The sequence below is a fragment of the Rhinatrema bivittatum genome, chromosome 6 (assembly GCF_901001135.1).
Source record: "Rhinatrema bivittatum chromosome 6, aRhiBiv1.1, whole genome shotgun sequence".
Lineage (NCBI taxonomy): Eukaryota > Metazoa > Chordata > Amphibia > Gymnophiona > Rhinatrematidae > Rhinatrema > Rhinatrema bivittatum.
In genome coordinates this window covers 262,513,464-262,528,608 of record NC_042620.1, presented here as the reverse complement: position 1 = coordinate 262,528,608, position 15,145 = coordinate 262,513,464, and the positions used below count along the sequence as shown (strand labels likewise).

At 43.0% G+C, this 15,145-nt stretch overlaps 1 protein-coding gene across 2 annotated transcripts in view; it reads left to right on the top strand.

The window, feature by feature from the left end:
- The window catches only part of LOC115094217 (sulfotransferase 1 family member D1-like), a 64,742-nt gene extending 50,030 nt beyond the window's left edge, over positions 1–14,712 (top strand). For both annotated transcript variants that reach the window (XM_029607033.1, XM_029607034.1), the window contains exons 4-8: positions 2,264–2,361; positions 4,540–4,666; positions 6,576–6,670; positions 6,924–7,104; positions 14,273–14,712. In XM_029607033.1, coding sequence (XP_029462893.1) covers positions 2,264–2,361; positions 4,540–4,666; positions 6,576–6,670; positions 6,924–7,104; positions 14,273–14,385 — 614 coding nt within the window. In that variant the 3' untranslated portion in view covers positions 14,386–14,712. The remainder of the gene's footprint in view (positions 1–2,263; positions 2,362–4,539; positions 4,667–6,575; positions 6,671–6,923; positions 7,105–14,272) is intronic.
- The last annotated feature ends 433 nt before the right edge of the window (positions 14,713–15,145 follow it).

Genomic DNA, 15,145 nt, shown 5'->3' with positions numbered 1-15,145 from the left:
CACAAGCAGATTGTGATAAATTGCAGGAAGACCTTGTGAGACTGGAAAACTGGGCATCCAAATGGCAGATGAAATTTAATGTGGATAAGTGCAAGGTGATGCATATAGGGAAAAATAACCCATGCTATAATTACACAATGTTGGGTTCCATATTAGGTGCTACAACCCAAGAAAGAGATCTAGGTGTCATAGTGGATAACACATTGAAATCGTCGGTGCAGTGTGCTGCGGCAGTCAAAAAAGCAAACAGAATGTTGGGAATTATTAGAAAGGGAATGGTGAATAAAACGGAAAATGTCATAATGCCTCTGTATCGCTCCATGGTGAAGACCGCACCTTGAATACTGTGTACAATTCTGGTCGCCGCATCTCAAAAAAGATATAATTGCGATGGAGAAGGTACAGAGAAGGGCTACCAAAATGATAAGGGGAATGGAACAACTCCCCTATGAGGAAAGACTAAAGAGGTTAGGACTTTTCAGCTTGGAGAAGAGACGACCGAGGGGGGATAAGATAGAGGTGTTTAAAATCATGAGAGGTCTAGAACGAGTAGATGTGAATCGGTTATTTACTCTTTCGGATAGTAGAAAGACTAGGGGGCACTCCATGAAGTTAGCATGGGGCACATTTAAAACTAATCGGAGAAAGTTCTTTTTTACTCAACGCACATTTAAACTCTGGAATTTGTTGCCAGAGAATGTGGTTAGTGCAGTTAGTATAGCCGTGTTTAAAAAAGGATTGGATAAGTTCTTGGAAGAGAAGTCCATTACCTGCTATTAAGTTCACTTAGAGAATAGCCACTGCCATTAGCAATGGCTACATGGAATAGACTTAGTTTTTGGGTACTTGCCAGGTTCTTATGGCCTGGATTGGCCACTGTTGGAAACAGGATGCTGGGCTTGATGGACCCTTGGTCTGACCCAGTATGGCATTTTCTTATGTTCTTATGTTTGGCGCTAATTCCATATTTTGGTTGATATTTTGCCATTTTGAGGATTCCTTCAGTGAGAGCCCTTGTACCCCTAGCTGGAGGATTTTGGAAGGGGCTGGATCAGAAGCAACCACTGCAAGAGACTTTCAGATTTTCTACATTTTGTGAAGATTTTTTCCAAGTTTCCAGGAGGAAGTTAATGGCCACTCTTCCTGCCTAAGGAGGAGATATCTGTATAGAGATTCTGTGTTCCCTTCTACTGGACGTTTCCTAAGAAAATCCCATTGTGACAACCGAAGAGAACTGTGAGTTAGACCTACAATCCTATTCTGAGGACACCTAACCGGAGGCTTCAGCTGTCGGGAGGGACATTTTGGGGGAGACTGTTTAAAGACTGTAATCCTGTTTGCCTTTCAGCATTTTTGGAGGCGTTTTTAGGCCCTGGAGACAAAGAGACACTTGCATAGATAGAACTGGAGAGCTATAAATTCCACCTTGTGCCAAGAACCGATGTGAGCAGTGCAGATTTGCCATTCAAGAACTTGTACGGTTAAGACTTTTTTTGGACACTAAACCTGAGCCTCCAGAGTTTTTGTTGGCACTCACATCTGTTAGAATTGAGAGGGAGCTACTACCCCTCCAGGGCAACAATTAACGGGTCACCCCTGCCATTTTGGGCCTTGGAGGATTTATTCCTCCCCCCCCCCCCCCCCCCGGTGCCTCTGAACAGTTTGGAGTGGACTTTTGGAATTGGCCCCCGGGACCCTCGTGTGCCCCTGGCCCCTAAACCAGAGAGGGTGTTACATGTGCATGGGAGGTTAATAAAAGAAATAACACAGAAGAGGGTTTGGATCATCTTAGATTCATTTATTTCATTGTTTAAAAAAGCATGACTGATGTTGTCTTCCAAGTTTGGGCCTGTGCGCCCCCAATTTTATATTTACCAACTGTACAGTCTTTGTATCTTTGAGTTTGAAATGGTTCAATAAAAAGATTATTAAAAAAGCAAAAACAAGACCATATCCCTCCAAGTCTTACAGCTTTAAAACAAAAAGAAAAAAAGAAAACCTGAGTAAAGCTTGCGCACCTCTTTGTATTGGGAAATACTAGCTAATGCCCTGATTAACATGGGATTTGCTTGGAGTTCAAATTCGTGCATACGGTTTTACTTCACAGATACTTTGTGTGCTAAATTCCTTGTTGCATCCTGAGTAAAGTAGGCAGAAAAATATTTGCCTAACCACATGTTAACCTATGTGCATTGCTAGGTGCACTTTATTACACCGGGGCCTTTGTTAATGGGTCTATTTAAACCATCTAATATTTTTCCAGGGACGGAGCAGTTAGCCGATCTGCCGTCACCCCGGATAATAAAGACACACCTGCCCATCGAACTGCTTCCTCAGACCTTCTGGGATAACAAATGTAAGGTAACTATCCAAAAGCCAAGGGAGAATGGAGGTGAAGTGGAAACTCTTATTTTCTTTCTATCTCTGTGGGAGCAACTATTTTGTAAGTGTAACCCCTTCTTGATTTTAGAGTCCCTAGTCCAGAGGTTACAATCATGCCCAGGGTCGTTTCTCACAATCCCAGACCTCTAATCTTTCTCTCATGCATGCAGACTCTGACCCTGGGCCGCATTTCTGTAGCTGGGATGAGGATCTACGCATTCAGAGCCCATGGTGTTGAGGGTGGGTGTATCACACAGACTCTAACTCCTCAGTCTATGTCCATATGGATACTCACAGGGAGGATAACTTTAAAACATGTGCGTGTACGCTCCCATATACACATGTATATAAGCATGCACAAATTTACTTCTTTATTTATAAATTGTTCCGATCTGTGTAGGTTATAAAATACAGGTAAATATGCAGGCTAAGCCCTACTTACCTGGTTAAGACAGATAGCTGGATAAGTCCAAGAAGCACTACTATCTTACTAGCTGTCTTACTTAACCGGATAGGTCTGAAAAGTGCTACGTAGATGGACATGTAGCGCTTTTCAGACTTATCCGGCTAAATAGGGGCTACTTATCCGGATAACTTGGAGCTGCTGCTTACCTGGGTAAGTCAGATTTTAGCTGTACAAGTGTACCCAACTGGTATACATGCACATTTTATACTTGTAAATTAGACGCATTTACCCTCCCATAAGTCGGCTTTTACACACGTTAAGTCGGGAGATTTTCTAACATGTGTGCAGCAATGAAGCTCCCAGTTTTACCAGTCTATCAGTTCGCCCATTCCACTGAGCCAGGAGGGTTATTGAGACCCTCCTTGATATTCAGCCTGAAGTCGTTGAGACCCTCCTGGCTCTTCAGCCTGAAGTCCCCCTATTTCACCCAGACCCCCCCCCCCCCCCCCCACCCAGTCAGCATTTCACTTTTAAGATGTTTACAATCACTTACTCCAGATATTGAGTAGGAGTAAATATATGCAAGTAAGCTGCCAAATTTACCTGCTTAAATTGCATATAAAATAGCAGCTTATTCATGTAAATTCAGGCCCTGCCCCGGATTGTCCAAGCCCGGCCCTATTTTATATGCGCGATATATGCGTGAGTGTTGAGATTTCTAAAATAATGTATACTTCCGTATATACTATTTTACATACACATGCATGGCTTTGTTGCCAGCGAGTCTCAAGCAGGAGGTAACAAATCTATGCAGTAGACTGGGAGTGGTGTTCAACAAAAAATTGTTTACTACAACTTAAAGAACAAAATCCACGCAAGGATGGCAAAAGTCATGATCATGAACAAAAGAATAATGACTCCCAGTATTATTGTCTCCTTATCCATCTCCTAACTTGAACCAGTTTCTTTTCCCCAGTGGCTGGAAAGGGAAAAATAGAGCTTCAAAAGATGGGGTAGGAAGATGAAGGCCAAAACAATTCCTCCCTTAAAGATAGGAAAAAAAACAACAATAATATCTCTTCAGCTCAATAACTCTCCTTCTGAGCACTGCAAGTCTACTTGACTGGTAGATAGACAGGCAGTCTCAATCCTGTTCCTTCCAGGAAGGCGGAGCTTCCCTTCAAGGCTGGTCAGGTCAAAAAATAACAGGCCCAAAACCCTGTAACACAAAAACTCTTCTCGGTACCTCTTCGTGCAAGGAAAACCCTTCCTGGTCCATGAGGGCACAAAAGAAAGGATTTCTCTCTGTTATCTCTTCTTGCAGGCTGTGGGACCTACTGGGATCACCAGCACAAACATCTCCAATCCTCCCCAAACCAAAACCACAGGCAAACACAGTTTGAGCATGTTTAACCCAATTTATATGGGGGGAGCTTGACCAACCCCAAAACAGGGGGAATGGCCACCATTTGGGGAGGATCTAAAAATGCAAAATTCTACCAGCAGATGAAAAATATTTGGTAAGGATGCAAAGCCATAGTTACATCAACTTTCAATCAGTGTTTATATTGGTGATTCTCTAATATTCCAGCACCTCCTTAGTCCTTGGAAGTCAGAAGAAGGTTACCAAAATATAAATTAAATCTTATCTTTCACTGAGGATCGAGGCCTGCATAAGAATAGATTGAACAGGTATAGAAGAGAGAATAAATGGGGGCTTCTGATCTCTCCCATCCTTTCCCCTCTGGCAGATGATATATTTGGCCAGAAATGCCAAGGATGTGGCAGTATCTTATTACCACTTCTACCTGATGGCAAAGGTGCACCCGGAACCTGGAACCTGGGAGGAGTTCCTGCAGAAATACATGGATGGAGAAGGTGAGATGGCTATAGTTTGCAAGCAATCTCTGTCCTGCCGCAATATCCCTGAGCATTGAGGGGGGGGGGGGGGGAGTTCTTTGTTCTATCTCCTAGCTCTGAGTGGAATTTCTGTCCTTTTCCTAAGAACAAAAGTACATAGCACAAGCTATGCTGTGTTAGACCAAAGGTCCATAAAACCCAGCATTCTGTTTTGTACAGTGGCCAGTCCCAGAAGATAACAAAAAGTAAATTAATTTCTTGTTACTTACTCCCAGACATAAGTGGTGGCGTTCCACAAGTCAACCTGACTAATAATTGTTTATGGACTTTTCCTGCAGGAACTTGTTCAACCCCCTTTTAATCCCAGCTATGTTTGATGCCTTGATGACTCCTCTGAAAACAGCTTGATGGTGCATTGAATGAAAAAATACATTATTTATTGATTTAGATTTTAGCTTATGCCAATTTATTGGTAACTCAAGGCAAGTTAGATTCAGGTTCGGTTAGTATTTCCCTGTCCCCAGAGGACAATCTAAGCTTGTACTCAAGACACTTTTTAAAAAATCTGCTGCCTGTTAGTTTCATGAAGTGCCTCCCTACTAGTCATAGTACTATTTGAAAGGGTACTTCCATAAACTTCTATCATATTGTTGTGTTTGTGGCATTGTAGACCCTTGGTCACTGTGGAGATGACGCAGCCCACAGGGAAGGACCCTATGGGGAACCACAGCGATAGGCTGAACTCAGTTAGCAGACACAGAATGGATGGAGGCTTTATTATACTGCTGTAGGTAGATGATGTAGACAGGAAGGTAAGGCACTGAGGTCCTCGAGGTGCCAATACGTTCAACAGGCCCAGATGTAGATTCTCACCCAGATGTTCACGATAGGCGGGAGCCCGCAGTGCTGGTAACGCCGCGGCTGGTGGGTAGAGTTGGAACACCGGATCGAAGAGGTACTCACAGGAGTGTAGGCTTCTTCCTGGTGATGAGATGATAGGACCGAAGGTCCGTGGTGCAGGATACATAAGCTCATAGGCCCTCGAGGAGCGAGTACCTGAAGTCGGGTATCCTGGAATGGAGAAAAGAGAGAAAGACCCCCGAGGAGTGGTTGTCTTAATTAGTAGAGCCCCGGAGGGAAGTTGGAAGTGAGAGACCCCCCAGGAGCGGGTGTCTAGAGCTTCTGGTGGAGCGAGGCCCATGGAGTGAAAGCAGCATCTAAGCGTGCAGCTTAGAGCGGTCAGAGTAACTAAACCAAAGTCCTTGCTAACTCAAAGGTGGTAGTGAAAAGGAGGCTTGATATACCCGGAGGTATTGACATCATGCGGTGGGGACGCCTCTGAGGTTCCTGCCATGACATGTGTTTGAGCGCAGAGGGTATGTGCGCGTGAGCCCTAGGAGGCCACGGGAGTGAGCATGGTGCACTGGAATGCCCATGCTAGGTTGGAGATGCCGAGGCCCTCGGCACTCGGCACTGGAGGCAGCCATCTTGCCCAAGGAAGGAGAGAAGGGAAGAAAAGAGATAAGGCAGAGTGGTCGCAGCCGTCTGCGACCGACGGATGCAACACATATCAACTTAAAGACCTGTTTAGTCTTTCTTTATATGGGAGCTGATCCATCCCCATAATCATTTTTGTTGCCTTGTTTTCCCTTTTCTAGTTCCACTATATCCCTATATCCATGAGCTCTATCCTGTCCCTGTAATCATGAGCTCCGATACTGGAGAAAGTGGGACAAGTTAATCATGATAATGCATCTGCCTTTTCTCTGTATTACTTAGGTCTGAGGGTTCTTTGTCCTAAAAATGTATCCTTGACCCCTTAGGATGGGGAAAATGGAAAAGGCACCCCTCAAGTAAGACCCTTCCCAAGATATTCAGGCAGACCTATAGTATCTAAAGGTTTCTTCCTCCCTCTCTCCTGTTTCAGTTAGTTTTGGGTCCTGGTATGATCATGTGAAAGGTTGGTGGGAGAAGAGACAGAAATATCGTATCCTCTACCTGTTTTTTGAAGACATGAAGGAGGTGAGACGGGGCTGGCATGGTTTCTGTAGATTCCTTCCCAGGAACTTTAACCAGTTCTCCAAAGTGACTGCATTTTCATATGCTCTTGGCTCTAACTTTTTTATAACGCGTGTCTTTCTCTCACCATCTTTATCTGTATTTGGGTGTCTCCCTCTCATAAGTATCTCTGTCTGTCTTTCTCTAAAGCATGTCTCTTTTTCTGTTTTTTTGTTTCTCATGGGTATCTGTGCATGCATCTCTCTTCCTTCTGCAGGATCCAAAGCGTGAGATCCAGAAGGTGATGAAGTTCCTGGAGAAGGACCTGGGAGAAGAGGTTTTGGAGAATATTGTCCATCACACCTCCTTCCAGGCCATGAAGGAGAACACAATGGCCAACTATACAACAGCACCACCCTTATTAATGGACCATTCCATCTCTCCATTCATGCGAAAGGGTAAGAGACTTCTGAGAGCTACTGTGTATAATCAACACGCTCCGTTAGTAATAGCGTTAATAGCCACCTCTTACAATGTTATTTATACATATATATAATTATCTGATCTTCATTTTCCTTCTCACTCCAAGTTATTGATTTCCTTGTTATATGTAACTGCTTTTCTGCACTATTGTTCAAATTGTAAAGTTTGTTATAATTGCACCCCTGTTTCTTGTGAACCAGCATGATGGGACTACCGTCTTGAATGTTGGTATATAAAAAACTTAAATAAATAAATAAATAAATAAATAAATAAATAAATAAAATATTTAGGAGCCTGATTTTACTAGGTACTTAAATTTAAATTCCTAAAAAGTGGCAGCTACAGGGATGATTTAGGGCAGGGAAAGAAGGTAGATACTTAACACAAATTTTCCTCACTAGGCACCTTATTTAAGTGCTGAAATCTAGACTGTCACATTAAGCCTTAGTTCTACGCCTAGCATCTACTCAGGGTTAATCCTTTGGTAATTTGGAAGATCCTATTAAGCATTGCACAGGCCTTGTCTGCACCTACATATATGCCCCTACACTGGCAACCGCTTACCTGTCAACTGGATTTCCACTTGCCCTTGGACAGATACACTACTCTGCAAGCTTTTATCTGGTGATTTCTAGAGATACTGCAACCTTCACAAAACCCAGTGCTTTCAAAGTTCCCAGAAATTACAACTCCAAATCAAACAGAAAAAATACTGGAATCATGCAATAACCCACATTTCAAGGTCGCTGATCAACCACAGATAGAAAGCTAACAAACTAAACAGTTTATTAAGAAAAAGGAGGTACAGTGAAATAGAAAATATGTAACTTGCAGGCAATAAGCAGGGGAAAGAAATGAATTATACAATTAATACTACCCAATTAAGTTCATACTGTACTTATCCAAATCTCAAGGAAATACTTGTAGTTGTCTGCTCCAGAATGCCATGCAGAGTTGTGAAAGGATCTTGAATACAGGTTTAATCTGCTGCACTTCCCAGTTAAGACTGAAGATTTCTGGGAAACTCTCAGATAACTCTTTCATGGAAGTGATTCTGTAGTACCAAACATAACCCAGAGCATTGACTTCCTAACCAGTAAAATTAAGTAACATTAACGCACTGGAACTAATCATAATCCAGAGCACTGGCTTCCATTTTAAGTTAATGCAGCAGGTTTAACCCCTTCAGTCCTGGCCAACACAAAGGGAAGCTTCCAGGATGACAAAGACTGCAGAACATTGCACAAGTTATTACAACACTTGCCAGACTGCAGAACATTGCAGAATCTTGCACAAGTTATTACATTGTTTGCCAGAAGGAGTCCTCATTGGGAAAACTAAAGGCAAGAAAGAGAGAGAGCATTCCTACAGAGATGGATATGTCACTTTACTATTTATTCCACTGTAAGAGGGGGCACTTTTAACTCGGTGTGGGGGTTTGGAGAGTGATAGAAGTTTAGGGGAGCGGTTTTACATACATACTGTTTGAATCGATAAAAAGTACAAGAGGAGTTGATTTGAGCAATGCACTCTCTATGTAGTTTGATGCAATCTCTACCTAACTTGTTTGAAACTAGGTAGAGAGTGCATTGTACAAATCAACTTCTCTTGTATCTTTCATCAATTCAAACAGCAGAAAAATCTTCAGTGATGTTAACTTTGCTGTTCGTATCTCCTACTGTGTATGTAAAACTTCCCTCCCAAACCTGTCCCAACCCCCCAATCCCCCACACCGAGTTAAAAGTACCCCCTCTTACAGTGGTATAAATAAAGAGTGACATAGTGGGCTCTGTAGAAATACTGTCTCTCAATAGGCCCATCTAGTCTGCCCTATTTCATTCCTGGTGCAGTGCCATAGACTGGCTCAAATTTAATATACAGCTTACATTCTCCAATAACCAAAGTGACACACTTGTTATACATGAAGTACATTATACAGTTTTACAATATTAAAATCAATTTTAATAATTCCTGCCCCTACCCAAAATATAGAATACTCTAAACACTATCCCAGCAGATTCCCACCCCTCCAAGGATATGGTATATAATTTACAACACAAATTTCTTCAAATTCCCCTCTCCACATAAAAAAATACTATTACAGAAAACGTAAGTAATCAGGTATCAGTCCAGCCTCCCCTAGCCCAGCACTACAACCCAGCCATATAACTAAATAAAAATGATCATTCCTTTCCACATCCTACAACTCGCTAGCTTGTACCCTATCCAGAAGAGTTACCTTGCTTGTCCTATTTCAGGTTCCCAGTTAATCTGGTGCCAAACAGGCCTGAAACCTAGCCGACGAAGAAGCCATTCTATTGGTCAGTCAAGTGCACAACGTGCCTTCAAACTGCAAATTCCAACTTTAGCCAAGAGGTCAAATAGTGAGGCTTTCAATAATTTTTGGAACGTAACATAGTTAAACTCAGGTTTTAGTTCTAACAGCATTGAGTTCCAGAGAGAAGAGCACTTCCCTGTGAAAGAGGATTTTTTGCTAATATGGGTAGCCAGGATATATACTTCTTCACACAATAAACACACTGACACCTGAGTGGAATCAATAGGCTGCAGCTTTATTACAATGTACAACCAGTTGCCTGAGCCCAACAGAACCAGGAAGTAAGGAACTCACAGTGAACATTCGCCACCAACCAGCAAGATGAGCATCACCAGGCCACCTGGCCTGCAGGTTCCCGCATTTCACAAGCCCTGCTCCCATGACCCCCGCCACTGCCCAGCAAAGAGCCGTGCCAGTAGACCACTGCCACATCCCAGCAAGGAGCCGTACGTGGAACAACTGAACCCGGTTGTTCCTCCAAGAAGTCCTGACATGTCCACTGTCAAGTCAGCAAACTATTCATCATAATGCTGAACCCCAAACCGGCTTGGGCAACCCACCATAGGCACAGGTATGAACTAACCTGTGACCCCAAAAGATGCGGCCAAGACTCCTAAATCAGCAAATCCTTCAAGGCCTCCTGAAATGTATTTAGAAACAAATCCAAACTGATAAAGGACAAGTGGACCCTCATCATCTCGGAACAGACCCCGATCTAAGTCCCATGAACACTCATGTTGGATTTTCTGCCCCCTAAATAACTCAGCCAAGAACCAATCTGCTGATTGGCCTTTGCCCGGCTGCGATGCCAAATCACCTTATCCATCTCAGAAGGCCTTGCAATCATGTCAGACCAGCAAATTACAGCAGCAGGTAATAATATGGAAATAAACATTAAATCCTTCCTAGCCATGCTGATGAATTTACATCCAGACATTCTACCCCAGTCGTTACCCCCTAAGGGTATAATCAGTACACAAGGCTGACCGAACCACTCCAAACCTCGCCGTCAAATGGAATCAGTTCATCCCAAAGCATCCCCCTACGGCCCCAATCAATGAATGAGTTAAGTCCAGCTGTGACCTATACGGGCGCCCGCATGCATGTCTATAGGCCATACGATGTAGGAAAATTCCAACAATCCATGCAACACACCTCCAGCATGCAGAACCTGAAAAGAAAAGACAATTAGTAAACTGCTCACACATCATAAAGGCCCTGGGCAGACATACCTCTCAAATGCATTAGACTTCCACCATCTGATCCTCTGGATCACACTACCAGACAAGCCTGAACAAGCCACCAATGTATCAGCTCCAATCCTGAACGATGAGTCTCAAACCGACCCACATTCAGACCAAGCACTGACAAACCTGACTGCAACACCATCTCAGTGGTGGTCAATGGACGAAGGTCAGAATGAACCAAAAACAGAGATCTGCTCGCTGTCCGAATCCAACAAAAAAAGAAAGCCACTGGACAAGTACGCAAACCTGGAACAGTTTGCAGGACCACAGATGCATCCTTACTGCCCTGATCAGTTTTAGACCTAGGGACGTAAAGAATAAGTGAATCATTAGGTAAAGCAACATGCTGAGCTAACAATCCCATAGACTCCACCACCTTTCACGCCCTGCCCACCAACTCACTAACGCGGAAGGCCACAAAAAACGTCAGCACAAAAGCCAAATGAAAAAGACAGCATTCGTGTGGGGACACACAAATGTTCACCAATACATCCCACCTGATGCACTAGCTACACCACTGACATTACCCATCACAGAGAAAGAGACCTTGCTATTCATCTGCATTAGCCACAAACCAACATCCTGAGTACTCCAGGACATAAACTTGTTCTCCTCCATATGGTCCCAAAATTGCTCATCGTAATTAAGCCAGGACCAACCCTCATACTCTCTACTGGCAGCCAAAATTGCATCAGCATAAGCCAATAAAGGCTTATACTGCAAAGTGTCATGATGACCTACAACACTCGCGAGATGAAAAAAAAATGGTATTCAGTTAAGAATGTTGCGAGAAATCTTTCTTTGAGTCCCTGGGAAATGTTCCACACCCTCTTTCTTCTTTTTCTCCTACCTCCTCCCTCTATGTCCTTCTAACAACTGAAAAATATCAATATACTTGCGATGCCGAATCTCCTTCCTAAGAGACCTGGATACATCATCCCACAATTCCGAAAAAGTCACCAACGCCAGGGTCCCTCTAACAGCAACTTTATCCTTCATACCCACACCAACCAGAGATGAAGCATGTGAAGAACCTGAAGAGGAAGAAGATGAGGAAGACGAAAAATCGGAAGAACTAGATCTATCATGCTTTTTCTTACGCTTGGAATTGTTGTGGCTCTTAGTCCCCGTAGAATCACTAGACTTGTCCACAGTGGCAAGTGATCCTTTCACAACAGACACACCCACAGACTGACTGTCCACAAGAGGAGCAGAAACAGGCTGAATAGTGGCATTCCCTACCCCCGATGAATTGACAGCCGTCAGCTCACCCTGTTGTGCCGAGCCCGATTCCACCTCTATGAGATCTTGGGTCAGAGGGCCAGATACATTGGCCACACAGACGTTGGGTCGTTATGCCACCCTGCTTGATGTGAGGTGCATGGACCATCCATCAAGTAACGTGGAGTAGGAGCCTATGAAGGAACATAAGGAGCCAAAGCAACAGGCCCAACAAGCCCTACCATCCCAGGACCATCATCAGCGACTCTAGATGACTCAGGCGAAAAACCCCAACCCAAATAATATCCAGGAGCAGGACGCCACCAACTCTGACCTGGGATGCCAAATGAAAATCCCCCAAAAGCAGGACCAACTAGCCAGTAATAAAGGGTGCTGCCCCAACTATCTCCACTCCTTGTAGAAAACCTCCCCTGGAAGCCCAGTCTCAACCAAGATGCCGCGGAACCAGGGCCAGTGCAAGGGTATAGGGAGCCCTAGGCGACACTTGCGTTACCGGCCCCCCCCCCCTACCTGTTTCTGCGCCGAATGTGTGCTTCTCAGGGCGCCGAGCCGTAGGGGGCACCCAAGAGCAGTCACGTGGTGCCGCAAGTGGGGCCTATCCCGCTTGCGGCAAAGAGAAATAGAGACTTTGTGCTTCTCAGAGAAGCACATAGTCAGCACCAAAACAGGTGTGGGGAGGGGGGGGGGGCGTGACACTGTGTGCTTCTCAGTGTCATGCCACCCCCTCCCCCACCTGTTTTGGTGCTGAGAAGCACACAATCTGAGAAGCACACAGTCTCTATTTCTCTTTCCCGTGAGCGGGATAGGCCCCGCTTGCGGCACTACGTGGCTGCTCTTCGGCGCCCTAGGCAACCGCTGAAGTTCGCCTAATGGATTCGCCAGCCATGCGCAGAACCCTACCCCATAGTAGGAAAATAATGACCGGAATTCTCCCATAACTGCCTAAAATTGTTGACCTGGTCCCCAACTCCCATTCCCCAATCAGGAGGAAACACAGCATTAGACGAGCTCCCAGAATACCCCTAACTGGTTAATTAATCATAGATTAAAACCAAATCCCTCAAAGAAAGAAGCCCTTTGAATAAACAGATTAAAGTTCTTTGTATTTGCAGGATAACTATCCAAGTGATTCTATAATTATACTTGGTTTTAAATTTGATTCAAAGCTATTCATGCATAAGCAAGTTTCAGCTTTTACCAGGAGCTCCGTTTTTCATGTATTTGCAAATTATGTTCTTACTTGAAATGTAAAGATCTTCAGAAGATTATTCATGCAAAGGTTACAAACTGGATCGATTATTGCGATCGTATGTATCAGGGTTGTTCAGAGGCTACTGAACTGAGCTGTTTCAAAACACAGCAGCAAGGTTACTGTTTTGGACCAAGAAAACAAACTGTATTATTCTGTTATTGTTTAAATGACACTAGCTTCTAGTTGCATGGAGAAATCAAATCTAAAATCATATCTGTGATATTTAAATGTTTACAAATAGGCCTTCTCAGCTATCCATCTGATTTGCTAGTTCTTCCTTCTCGGATGGACTTGTTTGCAATCCTTCCTCCAACAAAAATTTTAACTTGTGGATACGCAGCTTACTTCATGTTTTCTTGGTTATGGAATATTTACAGTTTAACAAAGAAGTTAAAAAAAGCATGGATTTTCAATCAAGTATTGTAGTATATGGCTGAGGTTTCTGATTCCTAATGGCTCACTGCAATGTCTAATCTTAACTTATTTTAGATGTAGATGCTGGCCAATTAAATTTGCTATATATTCTGAATTTGTAATATTGAAAAGGGTGTATAGATGTTTTACTTTATTAGATCTAATTACCCTAAGGCTATTACATATTCCATATTATATTTAATAATCTTATGTTAATTTTTTAAATTCCTATTCATATTCTGATTGGTTTTTATTGATGTAGTTATTTTATTTTGCATATTTTAATTGCTGCTAGTAAATTTTAAATTATTATTTTGACTCATTTGTATTTGAATCTTAACTTTATAATCAGGCCTATTTATTATTTTAGTTATTAACTGATAGATTCTGTTATTTATATTGCTATTGATTCTTTATTTATATATTGTAATATTTTAGACTTGAAATGCTAATCACTTATTTGTTCACCTCTGTGATGTAACAAAGAGTTGTAGTATATTAAATAAAAGAACTAACTAATACTGTTAGCCCATACCTAGCACTGTTATCGCCTGCTTGCCATACTTGTCTCATACCAGATGCTGATAAACCTTGCCTGTTTTTGAATAAATGAGAATCTTGTTTCTGACTGCCATCTCCTTTACTTGAAGGCATTGCCGGGGACTGGAAGAATTACTTTACTGTGGCTCAGAACGAGGCATTTGATGCTGATTACACCAGAAAGATGGCAGGAACGGGACTGCGATTCAGAACTGAGCTTTGAATACTGGCTTCCTCATGCCTGCCTCCTGCAGGATTCATCTTTCTTTCTCGTGGTTTTTCCCTCTCTTTTCACCACTTTTCTGAATTGGCCTTTTCTTCTGCTCTTCACCAACTTGCATCACTGTCCTGCCAGATGATCTCCTGCTTTCCAGCCAGTACAGCTGGGGCTCTAGCTACACTGTCCCACGCACTTGCTCCTGAATGAACAGAAGATCATCAAGGACTGAATGATGCAGTCAGAGAGCAGGAAAATGTATCAGAAATATACAGAAATAGCACCAATTGTCTTAAGCACCACTGGTCTGATTAAAAAGAACTTCCAAGTGAACCTCTCTATGTTATCTGTATTTTTTACACCCTACAAGCACCAGAAGGAAGCTCTCTTTGGCACAATGCACTTATTAAGAAACGCAGAAACAGTAACGTTGAGAAGGAGATTGTAAAGAACTGCAACCTGAGACATCCCTGAACATTACTAGAACCATGCAGACCTTCCAAAACGTAGAATCTGTAAATTCTTAGGCCAATTCTGCTTCTCTCTCTCTGAGTACACAACTGGTACAAAATGGCACAAAAGGGCCTTTGATAATCAGAGGAAATTCCACTACTCTACAAAGCCAGGAGGAGAGAGAATCTGCTGATAAAAGATAAAGTAATTTGAGTTACGCTGAGATAGAATGATGGAGGCTATACACAGAAATGTGCAAAAGGAAATAAAAGTAATGTTCTCAACAGTCATTGCTGCCAAGGTCTTGAAAGTT